This window comes from Rhododendron vialii, chromosome 2a (genome assembly GCF_030253575.1).
Source record: "Rhododendron vialii isolate Sample 1 chromosome 2a, ASM3025357v1".
Taxonomy (NCBI): domain Eukaryota; kingdom Viridiplantae; phylum Streptophyta; class Magnoliopsida; order Ericales; family Ericaceae; genus Rhododendron; species Rhododendron vialii.
The window spans coordinates 11,796,267-11,818,987 of NC_080558.1; the positions used below are offsets into that span (position 1 = coordinate 11,796,267).

Here is a 22,721-nt window from a genome sequence, read left to right on the forward strand (position 1 = left end):
AATGCTCATGCAGATTCATTGGCATGGTTAGCCGCAGCTGTACCATCTGAGTTTAAAAGAAAAATAGCCGTGGAGTATCTGATTGAGCCGAGCATTGGGAGAAGTATGGAGATGGTCTTAAACGTGAACCAAGGACCAAGTTGGATGGACCCAATAGTGGAGTTTTTACGAGATGAAACACTCCCTTTGGACAAAAAGGAGGCTCATAAAATTAGGACCAAATCTGCTCGGTTCTGGTTATCTCCAGAAGGAAAACTATATAGGAAGTCTTTCACAGGACCATACTTGCTTTGTGTGCATCCTGAGATGGTGCAAAAGTTCCTCCACGAAATTCGCGAGGGAACTTGTGGAAGCCATGCTGGTGGTCGGTCCATAGCCCACCGAGCAATCACCCAAGGGTATTGGTGGCCGTACATGCAAGAAGATGCTAAGGTGTACGTAAAAATTTGTGAGAAGTGTCAGAAATTTTCACCTATGATTCGAACACCAGCTGAGGATCTGGTGCCGCTAACAAGTCCCTGGCCGTTTGCTCAATGGGGAATGGACATAGTAGGTCCACTGCACAAAGCAACTGGGAATCGAAAATTCCTACTAGTTGCAACGGATTACTTCACTAAGTGGATCGAGGCAGAGCCATTGGCCAAAATCACTGAACCTATGATAGAAAGGTTCGTGTGGAAGAGCATCATAACTCGCTTTGGGGTACCCTATTCGTTGATTACGGACAATGGGTCACAATTTCAGAAGAAGTTCAAAACTTTCTGTGCCCAGTATGGGATCAAAAATTATTACTCAACTCCAGCCTACCCTCAAAGCAACGGACAAGCAGAGGCTTCAAACAAAATAATTCTTGATGGGATTAAGAAACGTTTGGATAAGGCAAAGGGGAAATGGTCCGATGAATTGCCATTGGTTCTATGGGCATACCGAACAACGCTTAGAAGGTCTACGGGAGAGACCCCCTATTCATTAGCATATGGAACAGAGGCCGTTATTCCATTGGAAATAGGTCTGCCGACCAACAGGACCACTTTGGTTGAAAGTGGAGGAAATGACAGAGCCTTGGAGATTGAGTTAGACTTTGCCGAGGAACGACGAGAGCGGGCCTTGGTGCACTTGGCCTCATACCAAGAGCAGCTCATCAAAAGTTATAACGAGAATGTACACCCACGAGAGTTCGGTGTTGGAGACCTTGTGCTACGAAAAGTGCTCGGCAATACTAAAGTGGCTAATGAGGGAAAGCTAGGGGCGAATTGGGAAGGCCCATATCGAGTTACAGAAATCGCGGGCATTGGGGCTTATCGATTGGCAGACTTGGATGGGAACCCAGTGCCAAGACCTTGGAATGTCCATAATCTGAGAAAATTTTTTATATGAATAAATTTTTCTTTATGCACATCGTGATTGTGTGAAGAGTTACGAATAAAACTCTCTTGTGTTCTAGTTTTGTTATTTTTGCTACAAAGGGTACGAGGAACGCCCTCTTGAGTTTTACAGTTTATGAATGAAGTTACTTTTTTAGTATAAACTGCTGTTTTCTTGGTATTTGTTTTCAATACGAATTACGAAATTGGTTTCTCTCATTCGTATTGGGGAGCAGGGTATAGGATATCCATTTAAGTACGTGAAACTTAAAATAAACGTTTAAGTACGTGACACTTGACCACAAGTTCAAACATTTAAGTACATGAAACCTAAAACAAAAGTTTAAGTACGTGAAACTTAAACTCAAGTTTAAAGTACGAAACTTTTAAGTCCGTGAAACTTAAAACGCAAGTACGAAACACTTGTGAGAACGCAAGTACGAAACGCTTGAGAAAACGCAAGTACGAAACACTTGTGTGATGTTCTAAGTACGTGAAACTTAAAGTGTGAAAACACTTGTATGGAATTTAAGCCACGAAATATTCAAGTACGAGAAACTTAAACCCTTGCGATGCATACGAATACATGCATAGAGAATACGAGAATATGCACAAACAGTCCATAGCATATGAGAATATGCACAAACTTGGAAGCATACGAATATATGCATAAGTACGTGAAACTTCAAACAATTAAGTACGAAAGACTTACATAAGTTCGAAATAACTTAAACATTTCAAATACCCATGATAGAAACATTTGGAACAGGTATCTTGAAGGGAACAATTCAAAACAGATGTAAAGAAAGACAAACGAAGACAGAACTCATTCATCTTCAGTGAGATCTTGCACAGTTGTAGGAGCTACTGGTGCAATCACGTCTTCTGTGGTATTTTCATCTCCAAGTTGACCACCACTGACTTCCTTTTGGCCAGGGTTGGTCATATCATTATGAGGCTCCACTTCAGAAATAGGTTGCTCAGACACGTTCACCATCTGCTCATCATCTCTCTCCTCTACAATATCTTCCTCTTGACTAGCAGCACTAGGCAGTTCAATGTTGGTCCAGAGAGGAGATGATTCAGGAATCTCAGCTTTGGCAAGGCAAGCTGTCCAAGAGGCCACCCAGACTTGGTCTTGTATCCCAGGCATCTGGTTTGTATAGCTTTCCGTAGCTACTTTAATCCCTTCGATGTATCCCTTCTCAATTGCAGCTTTGGTTTCATTCTGGCTCGCCTCGAGTTCCTTCAGCGTTTGATTTAGACTGTCCTCAGTCCCCTTCAGTTGTCCCTTTAAACCACCTGCTACTCCCAAGGCTTGGTTCCTTTCTTTCTCGAGCCTGATGATGGTACGTTGAAGCTTGGTATTCTCACTTACAAGCTTGACACGTTGAGGCTCAGATTGGCTAAGCTTTTGAGCCATGGCCACCATTTTTTGCATCACCTGGAACGTTCAAAACAGTTAAACATGGATACCAAATGCTATGGTATGCTATGGTTTACAAAGCGAAATTTTACCTTGGCATTGTGAGACATGAATGAGCTTAGAAGGTTGTCAGACGAGCTTGCCACCTCCTTCTGCATATCTCCTGGCAGCAGAAAGGCTTGAGACAGGGCAAGGGCAGTGCCTTCTGACTCAACACTGTCCCGAGCAGTGATAGCTCGGCTCCCGTGCGAGAATGGAGGAGCCCAGATAGGAACAGGAGATGAAGAGGATGGTGGGGGTCTTTCTTGGGATTCTTCCACCCGTTGACGTTTTTCTCTGTGAAGGGCTTCAATTTCTTCTAGAGAAAATCCAGGAGGAGCATCGATTTGAGTCTGGGGGCGACGACCACGACCTTGAACACTTTGGCCCCAACCACGACCTCGACCAGGGATGGTGAGAAGGCTGCCTAAATCAATTGGTCGGTTCATATCAGGAGGCGAGGGGGTGTTGCCGCTAGAAGAAGAATCAGATGTCGAGCTGGAAGCTTCTTCGACAAGAGGAATAGGTTTGTCGGAGATTGGAGGTGTCCGAGAATGCCTCTCTTCTTGTTCGGGAACTGGTCTTGAAGGACCAGCTACTGCAGGATTATCGGCTGCTCGGGTTCGCCGATCAATAAACCCACCGTAAGAAGCTTTGTAGCTGAGAAGTACTTGAGCAGCTCTTGCTCGGCCTGCAAGGTATGTCCCTTCGCCGTTGAATGCAAGTGCTCGTTTGATATCAGCTACGTGAACTTGTGGGGTTATGATGTTATAACCACGGTTAATATTTGATGCTGAAACAAAGCATAAGCAATTAGAAGCACGTAAAAGCTTTTCCTATGAAAAAGGACAACATATATGAAATTAGGGGAGAGCACTAACGTGGACTCCCGAATATGTGAGGGGCATGAAAACCAATCACTTGGTCGTCCTCATCTCTGGGTTCGAAGTTGCCCATAACGATCAGAAAGTCGTCGTCATCCCCCCTCGAGCAGAGTCAGGGAGTTCGAGAACGAGCTTCTTTCTAGAATCCCTACTTTTTAAATAATACGTAAGGGCGTCCCCAGTTCTGGAAATGCTATATAGATGGTGGATATCGTACAAGCCTAGGGAGGTCCCTAACATTTGATTTAGGGTATTTATGCCCATAACTACTCGGAAGAAATTAGCAGAAACCTGCAGTGGCGAAAGCCTGTAATACGCTAAGACTTGGCGGAGTAGAGGGGCTAAGGGGAACCTAACTCCGCCTTCAACGACGGCTACTACTGGAATGTGAAGGGTGTCGAAATCGAAGCTTTCGCGAATGGCATCCTCAGGAGCCAAAACAGTAGCTACGTTGTCAGGAATCCCATATCGAGATCTGAAACTAGCCATGGTTTGAGGAGTATTACAGTGTCTACCAAATCTCCCCATTACCAGAAAAACTTTTGGGGTTCTTTGAAGTATAAAGAAAGAGGACGATAAAACCCTAAAACGAGATTGTAAACAATCCACTAGAGAAATGGAGTTGTAAGAAGAAGAAGTGATGACTTACGAGAATAGTCGATGGAATCCCTAAAGAGCAGAAAAGAAGAGGCCTTGAGACGATGAACAGAGCTTCAATGGCGGGGAAGAGCTTGAACCGTTTTTTTCCTGTAGAAGGAGTCTAAGAGAGAGATTGGGGTTTTTGAAAATGGGACGAAAATCCAAAAATACCCTAAAAAGTTGGTGGCGTATGTGAAACGTCACCCCAGACGCCGTTTGAGCGTTCCGTTTCCCAAAAAATGTGTCTGTTCGTATTTAATATAAAGCAATACGATGATCGACACGTGTAAAGGTTAGGGCTAAAAGCCTGTGACGACCACAAGAAAAGATGATCTTTTCTTAGCAACATGATGAAACATTGCACCAATATATGAAATAGGGTGCAGAAACAAAATGAATTTGTTCGGTAAAAAAGCTTTACTCATCATCTGAAGTGAAATATAAACGAGCAAAGCTGGGGAGCAATTGTAGGGAGGTATTCCCGAACAGGTACAAAACGAGCCCGAGCACGGCCAAGATAAGGTCAACGCATTATGGACCAGTGATATGAGAAGTCAATGGTCCAGAAAGGTCGTACGATTCTCGGGGCAATAACACGAGACGTTATTGGACCAAATACAAGGAAAATTACAAGAGATGCCATTGTTCAAGAAACTTGTTCGGCAAGAGAAAGCCGAACAGGAGGAGAGCTCCTTAGAAAGGATATGGTCCAAATTGTTTCCTTAGGACCAGTAACACGTGAAGTAACTGGTCCAGGCCGTCTGTTCGGCCATGAGATGGCCGAACAAAGAGAGAAGTCCTATTTGAGGGAACATTCTAGAAGGGTCCAGAATCACTGGTATTCCGTTAAAGGATAAGATCCCGAGAATATAGGATCTGAGAAAGATACCCAACGAGTATGGGATGTTCGGCTTGTTATGGAAAAGAGTCCTACAAGGATTAAGGTAAATGAACTGATAAAGGAAACGAGAATCCTTGATATCCTGAGATTCCTATACGAGTTAGGAATCCTAGGGCAACACGGATGCTTGGCCAGCAAGCATACGCAAATCTATAAATAAGAGGTAAACCTAGAGGTAAAAGGTACGCAATACACTGCATTCTTATTGCTTTCCTACTGATAATTAGGGTTTGATCGCTAGTACGAAATACTAACAAAGGCATCGGAGGGCCTTTGCCACGAGAGGCAAAGGTGCACTCACTCCTTGTCTGTTTTGCAGGACAAGGGTTTCTTTGACAAATTAGGGTTACGTTCAAGAGGCACGTGAAGCCACTGCATTCCAGTGCTGTTCAGAGCACTACTTGAATTTGTCCCCCTACAGCGCTCAAAGATTTGGGTACTCTTAGTTATTTTCTTGGTATTGAGATGCTTCAACATGGTCAGAACTTACTTTTATCTCAAACCAAATATGCTCAGGACTTGTTGGTTAAAGCTGGTATGTACGATTGTAAACCAAGCTCCTCTCCTTCTTCTGTCAAACCTTCTTTGATTGATCCTGATTTGCCTATGCCAGATCCCCATTGGTACAGAAAGATTGTAGGGTCCTTACAATAGCTTACATTGACTAGGCCAGAGATTGCATTTGCTGTCAATGTTGCTTGTCAACATATGCATGATCCTAGGCTTAGTCATTTTATTGGTGTTAAACGAATTCTTTGATACTTGAAAGGAAGCATTCATCAAGGACTGTATTTTGTCCCTAGTTCTTTGCATCTCACAGCCTACTTAGATGCCGATTGGGCAGGGGATCACACAGATAGAAGATCTACAACTGGATTTTGTGTTTATTTAGGATCAAATCTGATTTCCTGGAGTGCTAAAAAGCAACCCACCGTAGCTCGTTCTTCTACTGAAGCCGAGTACCGAGCTCTTGCTCACACTGCAGCTGATGTGGCTTGGATTCACCAGTTACTTCTTGATTTGGGTATCACTTCAGCTCTGCCTCATATTATTTGGTGTGACAATCAGTCTGCAATTGCATTTGCTTCAAATCCAATATTTCAGGCTCGTACTAAACATGTAGAAGTCGACTATCACTTTATCAGAGAAAAGGTTTTGAGCAAACTGATTTCTGTTCAACACATTGGGTCTCAAGCTCAAACTACTGATATTTTTACCAAGGCTCTCTTTGCTGATCGTTTTCAGTTCTTGAAGAGCAAACTCATGGTGGTTGACACACCTATGAGTTTGCGAGGGGCTGTCAGCAAGGGTCACTAATAGCACGTGTATGTAACTGAATTTAGTGATGTAATTAGTGATGTAACAGTAATTAGATTGTTAGTTAGTTAGATTTGATTTGAGCTTAGCTGGCTAAGTGTGATTGGTAGTTGTAAGTCGGTGGAGAACCACTTGAGTGGTATATATTGTTTCTGTGGTAACCCTGTACTAATTAGCCAGAAGTTCATATAACTGATATCTACAAACGATGCTTCCAATAACTGTTAGTATAGAGCAAATGTAAAAACAACTCATTTGTTAGGATCGACACACACACGCACACGATTTACGAGTGTAAACAGTAAAGAATTAACACAGAGATATACGTGGTTCCCCAAAACCGGATACGTCTACTGGAGCGAGAGCGTCCGCTCCACTCGTTGCGCTTCGCTTCACTCGTTCCGCTCCGCTATGCTCCGGCATCTGGCCTTCTTTTTAGAACTCCTTAGTATCTCTTCATACTTAACGTATGAGCCACAGTTCTAATATCATTGGGGCGTGAAAGTTTTTTTTCGAAAAACATCGAATTTCATGGAAGAATTTCTTATGTATCCTCATCTCATCAACCAGTAGAAACACTCACCATAGACAGTGATGAGAATAGAACATAGGCTAAAGAAGAGATCGACGGTAGGAACAAAAGGGCCAATTGTCAATAATTAAAAATTTGCTGTAATACAAATGACTACTCGGCTACTGGCACAGACAGTAATTAAAACCGGGGTTTATGAGAAATGCATGGATACTCACTTTTGTCGTGGTTTCAATTATAAAACATTAGATACGGTCAAGAGATTTATGCAGTCGTCATCTCCTCTTGTATTTCTTCGCTCTTCCTGAATCTCCCTAGCTGATTCCTCTGCAGAGCGACGGCTCCTCCTTACCTCAATTTCGCGAAGTTCGTTTAGATTCGCAAAATCAATCAGGATCCGCTTCAGAAATGCACAATATTTAACCACTAAGACCTCAAGTTTTGGAAATTGATCTTCAGAAGCATTCCATCTTCGATGTCCAAATCTTGTAACCTCAAGTACTTGAGCTCAGAGAACCCCTCAAGTTCACTTGTGTTCCAAATTTCTCCCTCACAGGCGCACGCTGATAATTTGAGAACCTCAAGGCTCGGCAAGGTTTGGAGGATTGATAGCTCCTCCCACTTTATGCGCGTTTTTTTCAAAGTTAGCCGCGTAACAGTTGGGGGAAACTTCAGTATCGGAGGAAGGGAAGTTGCCTTGGCCGGGTAACGGCTGTTGGAAAAACTGAGTGTCTCAAGGCATTTCAAGAACTCTATGTCGGGGAGCATCAAAACAGAATCATTGGATATTAGATCTCCAAAAAAACCTAGCTTCCTAAGATTGGGAGTCCTTACGAAGAAATTTTGACACTGCGCACAAGGACATATTGGATGCAAGGTTTGTAGGCTATCCAACTTGGACGAACAGTCAAAACCAATTCTAGCTGCTGCATTAGGATAATGGCAGTTAAAATGATATTTGAATACCCCTCTTTTAGCATACAGATGCCTCAACTTAACCATCTTAAATATATCGCGAGGCAATAGAATGGTTTCCCAAGACGCGTAAGCCAACCGAAGGTTAAGGGTTTCTAGGTTGAAGAGGTGGGAAATTGGCGATTCAAAGTCAATTGGGTTGACCTTTGGTAAATGAAGGGCCAAGTATCTCAAATGATACATTCTTCCTATTTTTCCTTGGCATTTAGCGGATATAAAACACAACACCCTAAGAAGTTCAAAGTTATCAACAAAGAATGATAGATTTGTGTCACACGATAGAGTGGAGTTTTGCAAGCTGAGGCACAGAAAATAACGAAGGCTTTGAGCAAAAGGCCCTATGGAAAACTCAGGAAAAAATTGGTTGCTAATGAAGAGGCGACGATGCTTAGTTGCAGCAAAAGGTGAAAAATTCCCATCCCAGTAAATTTGCTCAAGGAAATTATCTCCTTGGCTTTGTTCAAGCATAACTGACGCAAAAGATCATGCATACGGCATGCTTTAACTCCTCCAAATGACCTTTTCCTAGTTACCATTACGAGACTTCTATCAATAAGATTGCTTAAATAATCTTTTGCTACATCCTCCAAGCTTTTATCCCCTTCACTTTGCCGAACAAATCCTTCCGCGATCCATAACCATATCAACTCGCGTACGAGGATTTCAGAATCTTCAGGGAATCCTCCAATATAAACAAAACACGCTTTCAAATGAAGAGGCAGGTGATTGTAACTAAGTTCTAGTATCTCCATGCAGCCGTCCTGGTTTTTGGCAATGATCGAACTTAAATGTTTAGAAACTTCTTCCCACACATACAATGTCTTGTCTTCCATTGCAAGAATCCCAGCTATTGCGACAATCGCGAGTGGTAGTCCATCACATTTTTCTGCTATATATATGCTCCCCGATGACAACCGATGACAACCAACTCCGGTGGGCAAGATTTTTTTCCGAATACCTGTTCAATATATATGTGCAATGTTAGATGTCTATAGTTGTATTTGCATAAAACTTGATCCAAGTAATAGGAGTTTAACAGTTCATACAACAGGAATAAGAAATATTTAAAATAGAAATTCTTCAAAAGAACTTAGAAATAGAAAACAAATGACAAAAGTATAAGGAAGTATATGTTCAAATCACTACGTTCAGTTATACTACATATGCTAATTTTCTTTTCTTTCTTTTTTTTAAAACAAATACCTTCTTTTGTAACAACTCCCAACTGCAATTTTTCGGTAAGGGAGCCAAATAATGAGGGACACAGTTGATGAGTGCCAAAATATACATATTTTGGCCTTCCAATCTATATTTATTAGTCTTTTACATTTGTTAACTGATTTTTATTATGTGTTTTTTATGTTTATAGGTTACTCGAGCCCGTTGTCCGAGATTTTGGATAAAAAGAAGATTTTAAAGAAGTTTGGGGCTCAAATACGAAATGATTCAAAATTGAATCATTCATTTGTTATTTCACGAAGTTAATTCAAAGAGCTTTTGTGTGATTAAAGTTTCCAATACCTATATATAAAAAGTTAATCTACAGCAGAAAAAAAACCGGCCGTGGAAGAAAAAAGAAAACAAGGACGGGGGCTGCTGCCGTGGGAAGTAATTCCCACAGACGAAACGAGAAACGACGGATGGGGGCTGCATCACGATTTTGTGGTTTGATTATTATTTAGTTTTCTTTCAGTGTTTTTCATTCAAGTTATTTAAAGTCTTGTTCAATTATTCATATCTTCCGGTAACTTGTTTTAATTTATGTTCTTTATAAAAGTTGCTTGTTGGTTCTTGTTTAACTTAGATTTCTTCTTTATTTTTCACCTAGCGTAGTAAAAGTATGTTTCAATTCAGGGTTTCTTCTATTTCTTGCATAATGATTAGTGAGTAGTTTTATAGGTAAGGTCGCGGGGTGATTAGCACGCCGTGATCGGTTCGGATGAGAACTGCTCCTGTTTAGAAATTAAAAAAACGTAAAAAGAATAATTTTAGATTAGTAAAATACTTCCTGCGGACGAACCTGGGCATTGTCGGAGCCCATGTGAACGGGAGGATGGGGGTCCAAAACTCATTCTTCACTGCGCATGGGTATACGGTGACCTTAGGGTCTCGCATCTTGCAGGGTATCTTTTTCGACCTAAAATTAAACGCTTGTAAGAACTCCAAATAGAGCAGGTTAACCCGGACTGGTTACGAGTGCTATGAACCCTACGACCATACCTTCTTTTAATTATCTGAAAAGTTCAATCAATTTCTAGGTTTTAGTTAATCTCAATCAATCGTCAAGGGGTTGCTACCTAAGAGCCAGTTAAATTATAATCAACCCGAGTTTTTAGTTAGCACACATCACTGTCTTTGTGGATTCGACTCCGGTCTTACCGGATATTATGCTACATCGGTCTCCGCCCTACGCTTGGGGCAACCCATTATATTAGGTCTAGGAATCGGTCAAGCATTTTTGGCGCCGTTGCCGGGGACGGTAACGTGTGTTAAGAATTCGGGTAGTTATTTTTTATTTGTTTTCTTTTTATTTATTTTTTTTATCGTTGAAAAGGAAAAAAAAATGACCCATTTTGCAAGGAGGTATGGAGGTTATGCAAAATAATTTGATTGTTCAGTATCGCTTCCTATATTTTATGGTTTTGCATCAGAAAATCATTTTTTGCATGTTCATAAACTTGAGGAGGTTTTTGCTAGCGATGAGGTGGCTCTTTTACATGTATTCCCAGCATCTTTGCGTGATAGTGCTCTAGATTGGTTTGATTTATTGAGTCCAAGATTTACATGGGGTGAGATTGTAATACAATTTTTCAATCATTTCAATCTCTCATATGAGACTCATATGCTTTTACAAGAACTATCAGATTTCTCTCAACAAGATGATGAGTCTTTGTCACAGTATTGGGAGCGATTTAAATTTGTTGTATTCTCTTGGTCGAGTTTTAATTGTGAGCTTGGCAGTCTTCTGGTTATCTTTTGCCGTGGTTTAAACCCTAAGCCATGCGAGGTGGATTTTAGGTCTACTGACGAATTCCTGGATAAAATCCCTGAAGACGCTTGGGATTTCTTAGATGAATTAACCCAAAAGCTCCAATTTTGTGAGTTGAGTGAAAATTCTGAGGATACCAGTTCTGATGGGAGGGAAAAAGAGGAAATAGAGCCACCTTATTTTGATCAATTAACTAATTCTCTTTCTTGCAATCAAGTTGAAAATTTTCAAGTGATAAATTCTTGTGTACTGGAAGATGAAATAACAAAGTCACTTGTAACTAACGAAATAGTTAGTTCACCTGAAGTGCAACAACATTCTAGTACATTTGAGATGAATTTTCATAACGCGACTCCTGAGGAGTCATTGCCAATAATTGTGCAAAGTCCACTTGTTCTTGATGATCAAATACCCCCAGCCATAGATATTGATGTCATCACTCCTATTGAGCATCCACCATTGCAAGAGATTATCACGTTAGAACAAATTGACTTTCTTGGTGTTGATAATTTTAATATGATTTACCATTCATTTTTTCTGACACTCATCAACAACTTGAAAGTTAATTTGGTTCGGAATATGCAATTGGTGGAATTTAAATTTCAAACGCGGCTAAGGCCATTAAGATATTCTAAGTATTTGGTTTTGTGGCATGGTCGCATACAATTTTTAACGGAGTGCTTGAAGTGGGTTGAGATGTTGATTTTGATTGCTCTTCGTAGTGTGATGAATGGTTGGATTTCACGTGATGGGAGTGAATGTCATTAACTTTTTTGTATAGTTTTTTTTTTTTTTTTTCTCTTTTCTCTTTCTTAGATTAGTTACATTTATTTTATTTTATCTTTTTTTTTTGTGAGAGGACTAACATTGCAGGATACTTCATTCAAGTTGGGGGGTCTTCTTCCCACTATGTTATTTCTTGCATAGTTCTCTGTTCCAAGGTGATACATTTCCCTTCTTTTTCGTTTATGTCCTATATTTTCATTCTTTTGCATTCAATGAGGACATTGAATAGTTCAAGTTGGGGGGAGGGACCACTTTGTTCTTTATCTTGTTAATAAAAAAAAAATTTGAAAATTAAAAAAAATACTTGTTGGATCCTGTTTGCTTGAGTCTTAGAGATTGCGATATCTACTTGTTGGTTGCTAGTGTTGAGAATTGTTGGGCATTACTTGAATATGATATTGCATGGTAGTTTTTTTTTGCTAACTTGGCGATAGAAATTTATTCTGGCATACAATCTTAGCATCTTTGTGCTGCACATTTCTTGGACCTTGACTGTTTGTGAGTTGTGACTTGAGTGCTTTCAATGGCTAGATTAGTGGAGACTTATGCCCATGTGAGCTTTAGTGCCTTATCTTTCTTTGGAGCGATGTCACATAAACTCTTCGTTTGTCATAAAAAAGAAAGAAAGAGAAAGAAGCTTAATCGTTGTCGATCTCATTATCTTTGTCGTCAAGTATTGGGACTTAATGCATGCCTATTATGTCTTCTTTTGGGAATGGAAAGTTATATGGTTGTATTGCCCCTAGGAGATGATAGTAGGCCATTTTTGTGCTTTGAGCCGGTTCGTTTCTTTTTCTTAAATGCTAATCCCTTGCAAGCCACATTGAGCCTCTTGCATGAGCCTTTTTCTTGTTAAACTTCACCAACCATATTGTGTCTTGAGAATGACAAGCTATTCATGTGAAAGTTAATTTTTGAAGAGAATAGGATAAGTATATTCGAGAATGTTGTACTCGAGTTGCGGTGTTCTTTCCCATGCTAAGAAAAGAAAAAAAAAGGTTGAAATTTGAATAAAAAAGAAAAAAAGAAAAAAAAAAAGAGAGGAAGACACCAATATACTTGTTGCAAGAATGAAACAAGTTGTTTTCATCGTGGAATTGTGTGAAAAGTGAAGAATATGAGGATATGGCGGAGTTGAAAAGAGTTAAAAGAGGGCGCACATTATTATTTGCCCTATGTGTTTTGGCCTATTCTCAGATACTTGATTATGTCTTACCCTAACCTAGAAATACTTTTCCTTACCTAACAATATAACCGAATAAAAGTCCTATTTGATCTTAGGGGCAATGGGTTGTGGTTCGATAGATAGATAGTCTTTAATGCTTGACATTCCTTTCATGAGATTATGTGTCTACTTTAAAAAGCTTTCTTTTCGTGTCTAACTGTGCAGGGTACTTTGGTTTCATATTGCATAATTTCCGCCCGCACACCTTGAGAGTTCATAATGCACCTTGTTTCGAGCATTTTGTTTTGTTGAGTGCATGACTTGGTAAGAATTGAAGTCAAGACTCGGTCCGGAGAGAGTACTTGGTTGTGATTCACTTGTGGTTAAGGTCCTTACTCACACACGCAAAGTTTGGGTGCCATGTTTTATTTCTATGTTTTGATAGCATCTAAAACTACTATTGCGTATGCTATATTCTTGGTTTTGGCGTATCAAAGAGTTGCATTGTAGTTATTTTTTTGGGTTCCAAGTAAAGAGATCCGCGGTGTTTTGTGGATGATCACTGCTGAAAATTCTCACGAGACTTCACTCGTCCTACCGGGGCCGCCTGGGGATTTAAAAGAACTATCGGTTAATTTATTTTCTTTAGTTATATTATTTATTTTCTTTGCTCGGGACTAGCAAAGTGTAAGTTGGGGGGCATGATGAGTGTAAAAATATACATATTTTGGCCTTCCAATCTACATTTATTAGTCTTTTATATCTGTTAACTAATTTTTATTATGTGTTTTTTATGTTTATAGGTTACTCGAGCCCGTTGTCCGAGATTTTAAATAAAAAAAAGATTTTAAAGAAGTTTGGGGCTCAAATACGAAATGATTCAAAATTGAATCATTCATTTGTTATTTCACGAAGTTCAAAGGGCCTTTGTGTGATTAAAGTTTCCAATACCCATACATAAAAAGTTAACCTACAGCAGAAAAAAAACCGGCCGGGAAAAAAAGAAAAGAAAAAAAGGACGGGGTCTGCTGCCGTGGAAAGTAATTCCCACAGACAAAACGAGAAACGACGGATGGGGGCTGCATCACGATTTTGTGGTTTGATTATTGTTTAGTTTTCTTTCAGTGTTTTTCATTCAAGTTATTTAAAGTCTTGTTCAATTATTCATATCTTCCGGTAACTTGTTTTAATTTATGTTCTTTATAAAAGTTGCTTGTTGGTTCTTGTTTAACTTAGATTTCTTCTTTATTTTTCATCTCGCGTAGTAAAAGTATGTTTCAATTCAGGGTTTCTTCTATTTCTTGCATAATGATTAGTGAGTAGTTTTATAGGTAGGGTCGCGGGGTGATTAGCACGCTGTGATCGGTTTGGATGAGAACTGCTCCTGTTTAGAAATTAAAAAAACGTAAAAAGAATAATTTTAGATTAGTAAAATACTTCCTACGGACGAACCTGGGCATTGTCGGAGCCCATGTGAACGGGGGGATGGGGGTCCAAAACTCATTCTTCGCTGCGCATGGGTATACGGTGACCTTAGGGTCTCGCATCTTGCAGGGTATCTTTTTCGACCTAAAATTAAACGCTTGTAAGAACTCCAAACAGAGCAGGTTAACCCGGACTGGTTACGAGTGCTATGAACCCTACGACCAAACCTTCTTTTAATTATCTGAAAAGTTCAATCAATTTCTAGGTTTTAGTTAATCTCAATCAATCGTCAAGAGGTGGCTACCTAAGAGCCAGTTAAATTATAATCAACCCGAGTTTTTAGTTAGCACACATCACCGTCTTTGTGGATTCGACTCCGGTCTTACCAGATATTATGCTCTATCGGTCTCCGCCCTACGCTTGGGACAACCCATTATATTAGGTCTAGGAATCGGTCAAGCATACAGTGGATGCTATTAAGTTCAACAAGTAGTCGACTAGTGAACAACACTTTACTGCCTTTGCGTTCCCTAGGAAGTGATCTTTGGATATCATTCCAGGCTTCAATGGCCCATATGTCATCCATGACAATGAGATATTTCTTACCCTTCAAGCATTTGTGCGTGTCTTCTCCCAATTTATCCTCACTACTCTTCTCGTAATCTCCTTGTTTTTTAGGGGAAGCTATTTCCAAAATAGGAATAAACAAATTCCTCTTAATAGTCGTATCATAATCTTGAGAAACATTGACCCATGCACGAATTTCAAAGGTATGTGACGTCAAAGGATGATCATACACTTCTCTAGCCAGAGTCGTTTTGCCACCTCCAGCTGCACCGACGATTGATATTATCTCCAGTCGTCCACCCTCTCCACTGTCATGAAGCTTTCCCATTAATGTCTCTACTTCCTCCTTGAAACCAACCACCACCTTCGCTTCTGCCACTTTGGATGTGTTGCTCCCTCTAGATGAACTTGAACCTCCTGTTGGGAGATAAAAAGAAGGGTTATGATCGAGGACGGAGCCAAAAGTTACATGATGGGCATGTTGTTTTAATTTAGTATTTTACACATATATTTTATTTGAAAACCAAAAGTTAGTTTTTCTCAAAAGGTGCATTCCAATTCATCTACTTCTTTTTCAAAGTATTTACTCCTCATATTCTTCCTTCACACACGATGTCTCCTTTGCTCTATTATATCACCTCAAGCACTGTTTTATGTTTGGCTTGGATTCTATCATATTTTCCGTATATATTTGTCGCTAGATTTCATACAGTTTAGAGTCTCAGGAAACTACACCGTTCATGAGTTTAATTCGCTGCAAAAAGGAAACTTGAAGGTTGTTGTATCTTGGGGAAAAAACATCATCCAACCCCGAGCAGAAAGGGGTGTATCATTCCTAAGCCGCAAGCTTTTCCATTCCTTTCTCTATATATCTATTTAATTTTGCGAATTTGATTGATGACTATTACTTAGAATTATGATTTTAGCACAACTTCCTATCACATACATTTTCTCTAACTAGTAAGTAGCACGTGCTTTGCACGCGACGCTCTTCCCATTAAACGGTTTTCTACTTTGGAAAAACCCTAATTTAGTGCCTACAAGATTTTTGAATTAGATCAATAGAAGCAAGTGGTGACTGGTTTCATCCAATGTTATAGACAAGAAGAGTATTGATGAAAGGTACATTGTCTACTTGAATGATTCCCAAACCAGCACATCAAAACCATATTAGTAGTGGGACAACATTTTGATACAAGAGTATTCAAGTTCATATTGAATGCAACAAAACCCATGAATGTGCCAATTGCACTTAGCAAGTTATTGTAACTGAAGTAATCATCAAGGCATAAAGCAACTTCAAAATCCAATGGGAAAAAAAAAAGCCTTTCTTCCTTCCATTGCTTAGATTTACAGGCACCTAAAGATGTCAACAAGAACTTCGCTGTGAGCACCATGAATGCCAAAGCTTCTCTCCTACAAAAAAATATATCAAGAACCACAGAACCCAATGAGTATACAATATTGACCTTCCATTTTTACCTGTGTCCCGATTTAGGTTACTCGAAGCATTTTTTTCCTCCAAAAAGAGTAAAGGAACCTCCATTTTCTTATCTCGAATCTGTGGGGTCAAATTGGTATGCCTTCAAATTCTAACCACATTGCATTTTTTTCCCTCCACATTGCATTTGAATAGTCTTCAAAACAAAGTGCAAAGCAAATTGAAGCACTTGTTCATCATGCAAAACAAAGGAAAAAAATGAAATATAATATATCCAGAGAATTGAGTGTCATTCAATTACCCTACATATCTCAATGTCTAGGTTCATTGTGCTGCCAATAATACTTTTAAGTAATTGGATCTTGCACCGATACCAAAGCAAAAAGATCACAATGAATAATCATGTAAAAGGAACTCGTTAAACCGATGAGAATTATTCATCAATGGATGGAGGTGAGGAACCAAAAAATGAACACTGCTATTGACTGCTATTAATTGCGAAAAATATCATTACTGCTACAGTTCCTCACGTGCACACTGCTGTGTATTACATTGCATTTTCCTTTTATTAAGCAACACAAATGAATATGCAAAGTAGCATACAAGAGTACAGGAGAAAGAAAAAGGCATGAAATGAATAAACATATTTAGAGTTTTGAGATCTAGTAATAGTTAGCTCAAAATCTTACGGGAAAAGAGAAGTACTAATAAGCCATTGCAAAGAAAACTGAATCATGCATAGCCCTATTTGAACAATATATTTGTACCTCTTCCAACAAACAAAAGCCCGATCGATGAGGCTTTGCCAGTAAACCAATAAAGCTTCAAAGAACTAAATTAGGACCCAATCAGAACTAACTATAAGAAAAAATTCAAAGTAGAACCAATAAGCCAATGTGCTTGTTTAGATCAGCTAACTATCTTCCACCAATTTGATTCCTCTACAGCGACCAAAAGTTCTGAACCACATAATTAGAGATACTTCCGAAAATCCTACCCGAGAATCAAGAAAATAAAATGCGAAACTTGCGACGATAAAAAATTCTTCAGTTTTGAAATTTCATTGGTTTGATCAAAGGAAATAGCCTGGATTGATAACTTACACAGTAGTTTCAAGTACATATTGACGCACCCTTACACCGTGAGCCACAAAATAAGCTGTTGAACAGATAACTGAATTATGCATAATCCTATCTGAACAAAACATGTGCCTCCTCTGACCAAGAAAAGTCCAATGATGCTTTTCCAGTTAACCCAATAGAGCTTCACAGAATTAAACCATGACTGGATCAGAATTAAGTATCGATAGAAATAGAAATCTAAAGTAGAACAAATACGTAAATGTGTTTGTTTAGATCATATAACAATATTTCTGTAGTTTGATTTCTTTGAAGCGACAAACAGATCTGCACCACACAATGATCAATCCTACAGAATCTTACCCGACAATTAAAACAAATATATGGCGAAACTTGTGCGGCTACAACATTCTTCAATTTTTAACATTGCAGGGATTTCTCCAAAGAAATTAGCCAAGATTGATAACTTCCATAATAGTTTGATGTTGATAATGGTCCCTAATGCCGCAGACCAGAAGGCCATAACATTACCATGCGTATGTAAAATAGAAATCAGCATCGATACACTAAGAGATACCACACATTGGATATTGGTAAACTTGAGAGAAGTTTTTGGTTCCCCATCCATTCATTAGGAAGAAATAGGAGCAGAATCCATTAACATGCTACTCAACAGTTTCAACTTATCGCCTTACCGCAAAGATATCCATACTTTGCGGTAACTTGTGGTCTAATCCTCGTAGAGGCAATACATCGAGCACCTAACTTGTGGTCTAATCCTCACCGGAACAAGACTGATTGTCGAAGGCTGGTGTTACTATACATCTCCGGCGGATGTTTTGTGAAGGAAAATTTGACGACAACGTTCCATGGTCTCATGTTCTGGCCAGTTAGAGAGAGGGAGTGAAGTTACCAGGAGAACAGACGTAGAAGGAGGGGAAATAATGCGTACCACATGGAAGCCGAAGCAGCAGCATGAAGAGATTCAAGGTGGTGGGCAACGACGGATGTAGAGATTCTGGTCGTCGGAGGGATCTTCGGTTGATTTGAGTCTAGAGGCGTTGGCGTGAGAGACGTACACACCACTTCAATTTAATTTAAAGGTCTGGCAGATGGGAGTTGCCGTTGGTTCGTTTTTGGAAAAGTGCGTCTTTAGGAAATAACACAAAGCAAAAACGGTGCAGAGAGCTTTCAAGCCGCGTTAATTTTCATTTAGGGTGGGTCAGTTATTACAAGTTTTTTGAAGGGGCATTTTTGGAAGGCAAAAAGTAGGAAACACCTTCGTGCTTTTAAAAGAAGTAGTATAGATAGGGTCATAGTAAGGGTGTTAAAAATTTAAATTTGTGTTTTTGAATAGAAAATTTTCTCATTTCCCATTTTTCAGAGCTTGTCGCTAGAGAAATTTGCTTTGCATGTATCATTTATGACGTGATATTATCCTCATAAGAGCCCGATATATGTAGCTGAAACTGGAAAGATAGAACACTAACTAGTCTTTGAATATTAAAATACTGAAACTATGTACCAATACCTTCTCTTTTTAAAAAAGAGTGCTCGAGTTTTTTGCCTGCTAGTCCATTAATGTCACACATATTCTCGTCGTGCATTTTCTTTGCCTCAGCCGTAAGAGTCTTGATCTCCTTTTTGACATTTTCAAGGTCAAGGAAAAGATGATCCTGATTTTGATAAGCGTTGAATGCGTGAACTACAAACAATTCTATGATATTCTCTGCCTCGAATATCACGTGTTTGATCTGCCTCATCAAATTCATCACTTTTGAATGCTCGTCATGTTTCTTCTTCATAACCTTGACAAATTGTCTAATATACTTTATCTCCTCCTCTAGAGAATCGAGCTGATGCATCTCTTTTATAATTGATTCGACCTCAGAACTCATTATAAGCTGCTTCAAGGCATCCTGGAAAAAATCAACGTCAGTGTCACCCATCTCTTTCTTTCTTCCAACAGGAGATTGAATTAAGAGATCAGATAGAGGACGAGCAAATTGATGAAACAGGTCTAGAATTGTGGTCTCCCCTTTTGTAGCTTGTGATCTAGTAGAGGCTAAGTAACAGCTCCACTAGCTATGATACAGAAAAGGGAAAGACTACAATACATATCTTTTATTTGGGTGTATATCATATGCACCCCCAAAATATTATGAATTATAGAGAAAATGTTACGAATCGTATTGTTAAAAAGTTACGAATCGTATAAAGGTTACGAGATACACCAAAATATTATGAATCATAATGAAAATGTTACGAATCATATTGCTGAAAAGTTATGAATTCTTGAACAAAAGTTACGAAACACGCTAGAATGTTATGAATAAATCATAAAATAAGTACATATGGTACACCCTTTTAAGAGGTGTGTATTGTAGACTTTCCGTACATAAATTGTCATTACAATGATGGATGAGTCCAAATGCCGCGCGCCACACCATTTGGTGGGCATATTTAATTATTTTACTTGGTAAATTTTTAATTATTTTACTTGGTAAATTTCACGGATACCCCCTTTATTCTACTGAAATCACATTGACAACCCACTTACTCAAAAACAATCATGATGCTCCACCTTGCTTTGTTACTGTATGAGAGTTTATTTGTTTTTTTTGAACAATGAAAAAGAATTTTATTAGTCTTTTAAAATGAATACAAAGATTAAAAGGACACACGACACAAGGGGATGCATCCCAATAAGGAGCATACAACCCAACATTTGGAGTCCATTATTAGTAAACTACTAGCTGACCAAATGAAAGTACCTAACATCAGGAGAAATGCATTCACCTATACAAACACTACCCTTAGTTTACTAATACTAAATAATAAGAAATTGATAAATTCACAAAAACTCTCTCACCACCTCCTCTTCTCTTTTCCCGTATCACCACCATTCTAACCTAATGGCAGTCTAAATTACTAACCCACCTGACTTTTGTGTGATTATCACACCCCACTGCTTTGAAGAAGGCACCCTAACTTAGGCTCCATTTGGACAATACTATTTGTTTTATCTTTTTTCTTCGGATTGTTAGTTTTGTGTCAATTTCTTTCTTTATTTAATCATATGTAACGAGAAGAGAAATTTAGCCAAGTAATAGGAGTTTAACAGTTCATATGACAAGAATAAGAAATATTAAAAATAGAAATTCTTAAAAGGAAATTACATATAGGAAAGATATGACAAAAGTACAAGGAAGCATATGTTCAAATCACTATGTTCAGTTATACTACGTATACCATGTCAAAAAAAAGAAGTTATACTAAGCGCGTATACTAATTTTCTTTCTTTTTTATGAAATACATACCTTCTTTTGTAACAACTCCAAATTGCAACTTTTTGATAAGGGAACCAAATAGTGAGGGTCACAGTGGATGCAATTAGGTTCAACTAGTTGACTATTGAACAACATTTTACTGTTATTGCATTCCTTATGGAGTGATCTTCGGATATAATACCTGACATCATAGCCCCATCTGTAATCCTTGACAATGAGATATTTCTTACCCTTCAAGCATTTGTGCGTGTCTTCTCCCAATTTTTCCTCACTACTCTTCTCGTAATCTCCATATTTGTTTGGGGAAGCTAATTCCGAAATACGAATCAACCAATTCTACTTCATAGTCTCAACATAATAATAAGGAACATTTTCCCATGCACGAATTTTAACGGCATCTGACGTCCAAGGATGCTCGTACACTTCCCTGGCAAAAATGGTTTTACTGCCTTCATCTCTACCGGACATTGATATTATCTCCAGCCGTCCGCCCTTTCCACTGTCATCAAGCTTCCCTAATAATGTCTCTACCTCCTTCCTGAAACCAACCACCACCTTCTCTTCTGCCACTTTGCATGTGTTGCTCCCTCCCAATGAATCTTTCTTTTTCTTTTCCTTTTTCTTTTTCTTTTTCTTTTTTTTCTTTTTTTTATCTGATGAGCTTGAACTTCCTGTTGGAAAATAAAAAGAAGGGTTATGATCATAGATGGAGCCAAAAGTTACGTGAGGGACCTGTTGTTTTAATTTAGTATTATATATATATATATATATATATATATATATATATAAAATATTTTTTTATTTGATTTGTCATTGATGAATTTTAATCACTTAAATTAACGGAGGACTACTTGAAAACCTAGTTGAGTTAGTCTCCTCCAACAAATCAAACCAATATCCTACTGGTACTCCTATAACAGCAGCAAAATTATAGAATTGGTTTTTAACACATAACCGCCAGTGGTCTAAGATTTTGATTATAAATAACTAATAGGGTTTGCCCATGTTTGAACGCACAACGCAAAGTATTTTTAACACAATTAAAATGAATTATGAAATTATTGACCACCCCCGCCAACGAAGTTGATTTATACGGGAAGATTTTTTCGTAAATTAGGCTCAAACAGAGTTCTTCTAGTGCATGCCCGTGCCTGAAGGCACGGATCGAACAATCAACACTGTATCTATAACAAAATATCAACCAGTTCATGTAACACCGAGGGGTCGCTTAGTTTCATGTAACACTGAGGGGTCTAGAGATCGCTGTATCCATGTCCGACACTTCGGAGACACGTGATACGATGGGGATACTTCGCAAGACCCTAAATTATATCAAAACAGTATCAGCGTGTTTATGATACCGCAGCCAATTTTTTCGTTACCACATTAGCGGCGAAAAATACAGGTAAGAAAAAATCACCAACTATCAAAAACTTATTAATAGCACTCAAACAAACAAATTAAAAGAGAAAAGAAAGAAAATAGGAAACATAATTTGATTAACATGAGAGAGAGAGAGAGATATTTGTTGTAAAATTTCCCGTCTCTCTAGCCCATTACACACCGTTAGATAGATTAGTTTTAAAACATAAGAGCCCTTAGATTTATGTAGGGCATAAGATTGGAAAACCGAGCTCCGTTATTTTAATGTAGTTGTTTATATGGATAAGTTATTTTTTCTCAAAAGGTGCATTCCAATTCACTGACTTCTTTGTCACAGTGCTTACTCCTCTCATTCTTCCTTCACACACGACGTCTCCTTTGCTCTATTATATCCTCTTAGAGCAAGTTTATCAGTGTAAAGGTAAACTATCTTGTGAACAGTTCTCAATTCTATTTTAGCTATCAACTTTTTCTTTCACAACTACACCAATACAATCCATTTTACCTATCATCTATTAA

General features: G+C 38.8%; 1 protein-coding gene across 4 annotated transcripts in view; it reads right to left on the reverse strand.

Annotated features, from left to right (window-relative positions):
* The window catches only part of LOC131316427 (putative late blight resistance protein homolog R1B-16), a 79,839-nt gene that overhangs the window by 32,001 nt on the left and 25,117 nt on the right, over nt 1-22,721 (reverse strand). For 2 of the 4 annotated variants that reach the window (XM_058345787.1, XM_058345784.1), the window contains exon 2: nt 15,032-15,426. In XM_058345787.1, the coding sequence (XP_058201770.1) occupies nt 15,032-15,426 (395 nt within the window). Of the gene's footprint in view, nt 1-9,280; nt 9,341-14,905; nt 15,427-19,060; nt 19,439-22,721 lie in introns of those variants that run through there. The other 2 variants (XM_058345786.1, XM_058345785.1) reach the window with 2 other exon arrangements.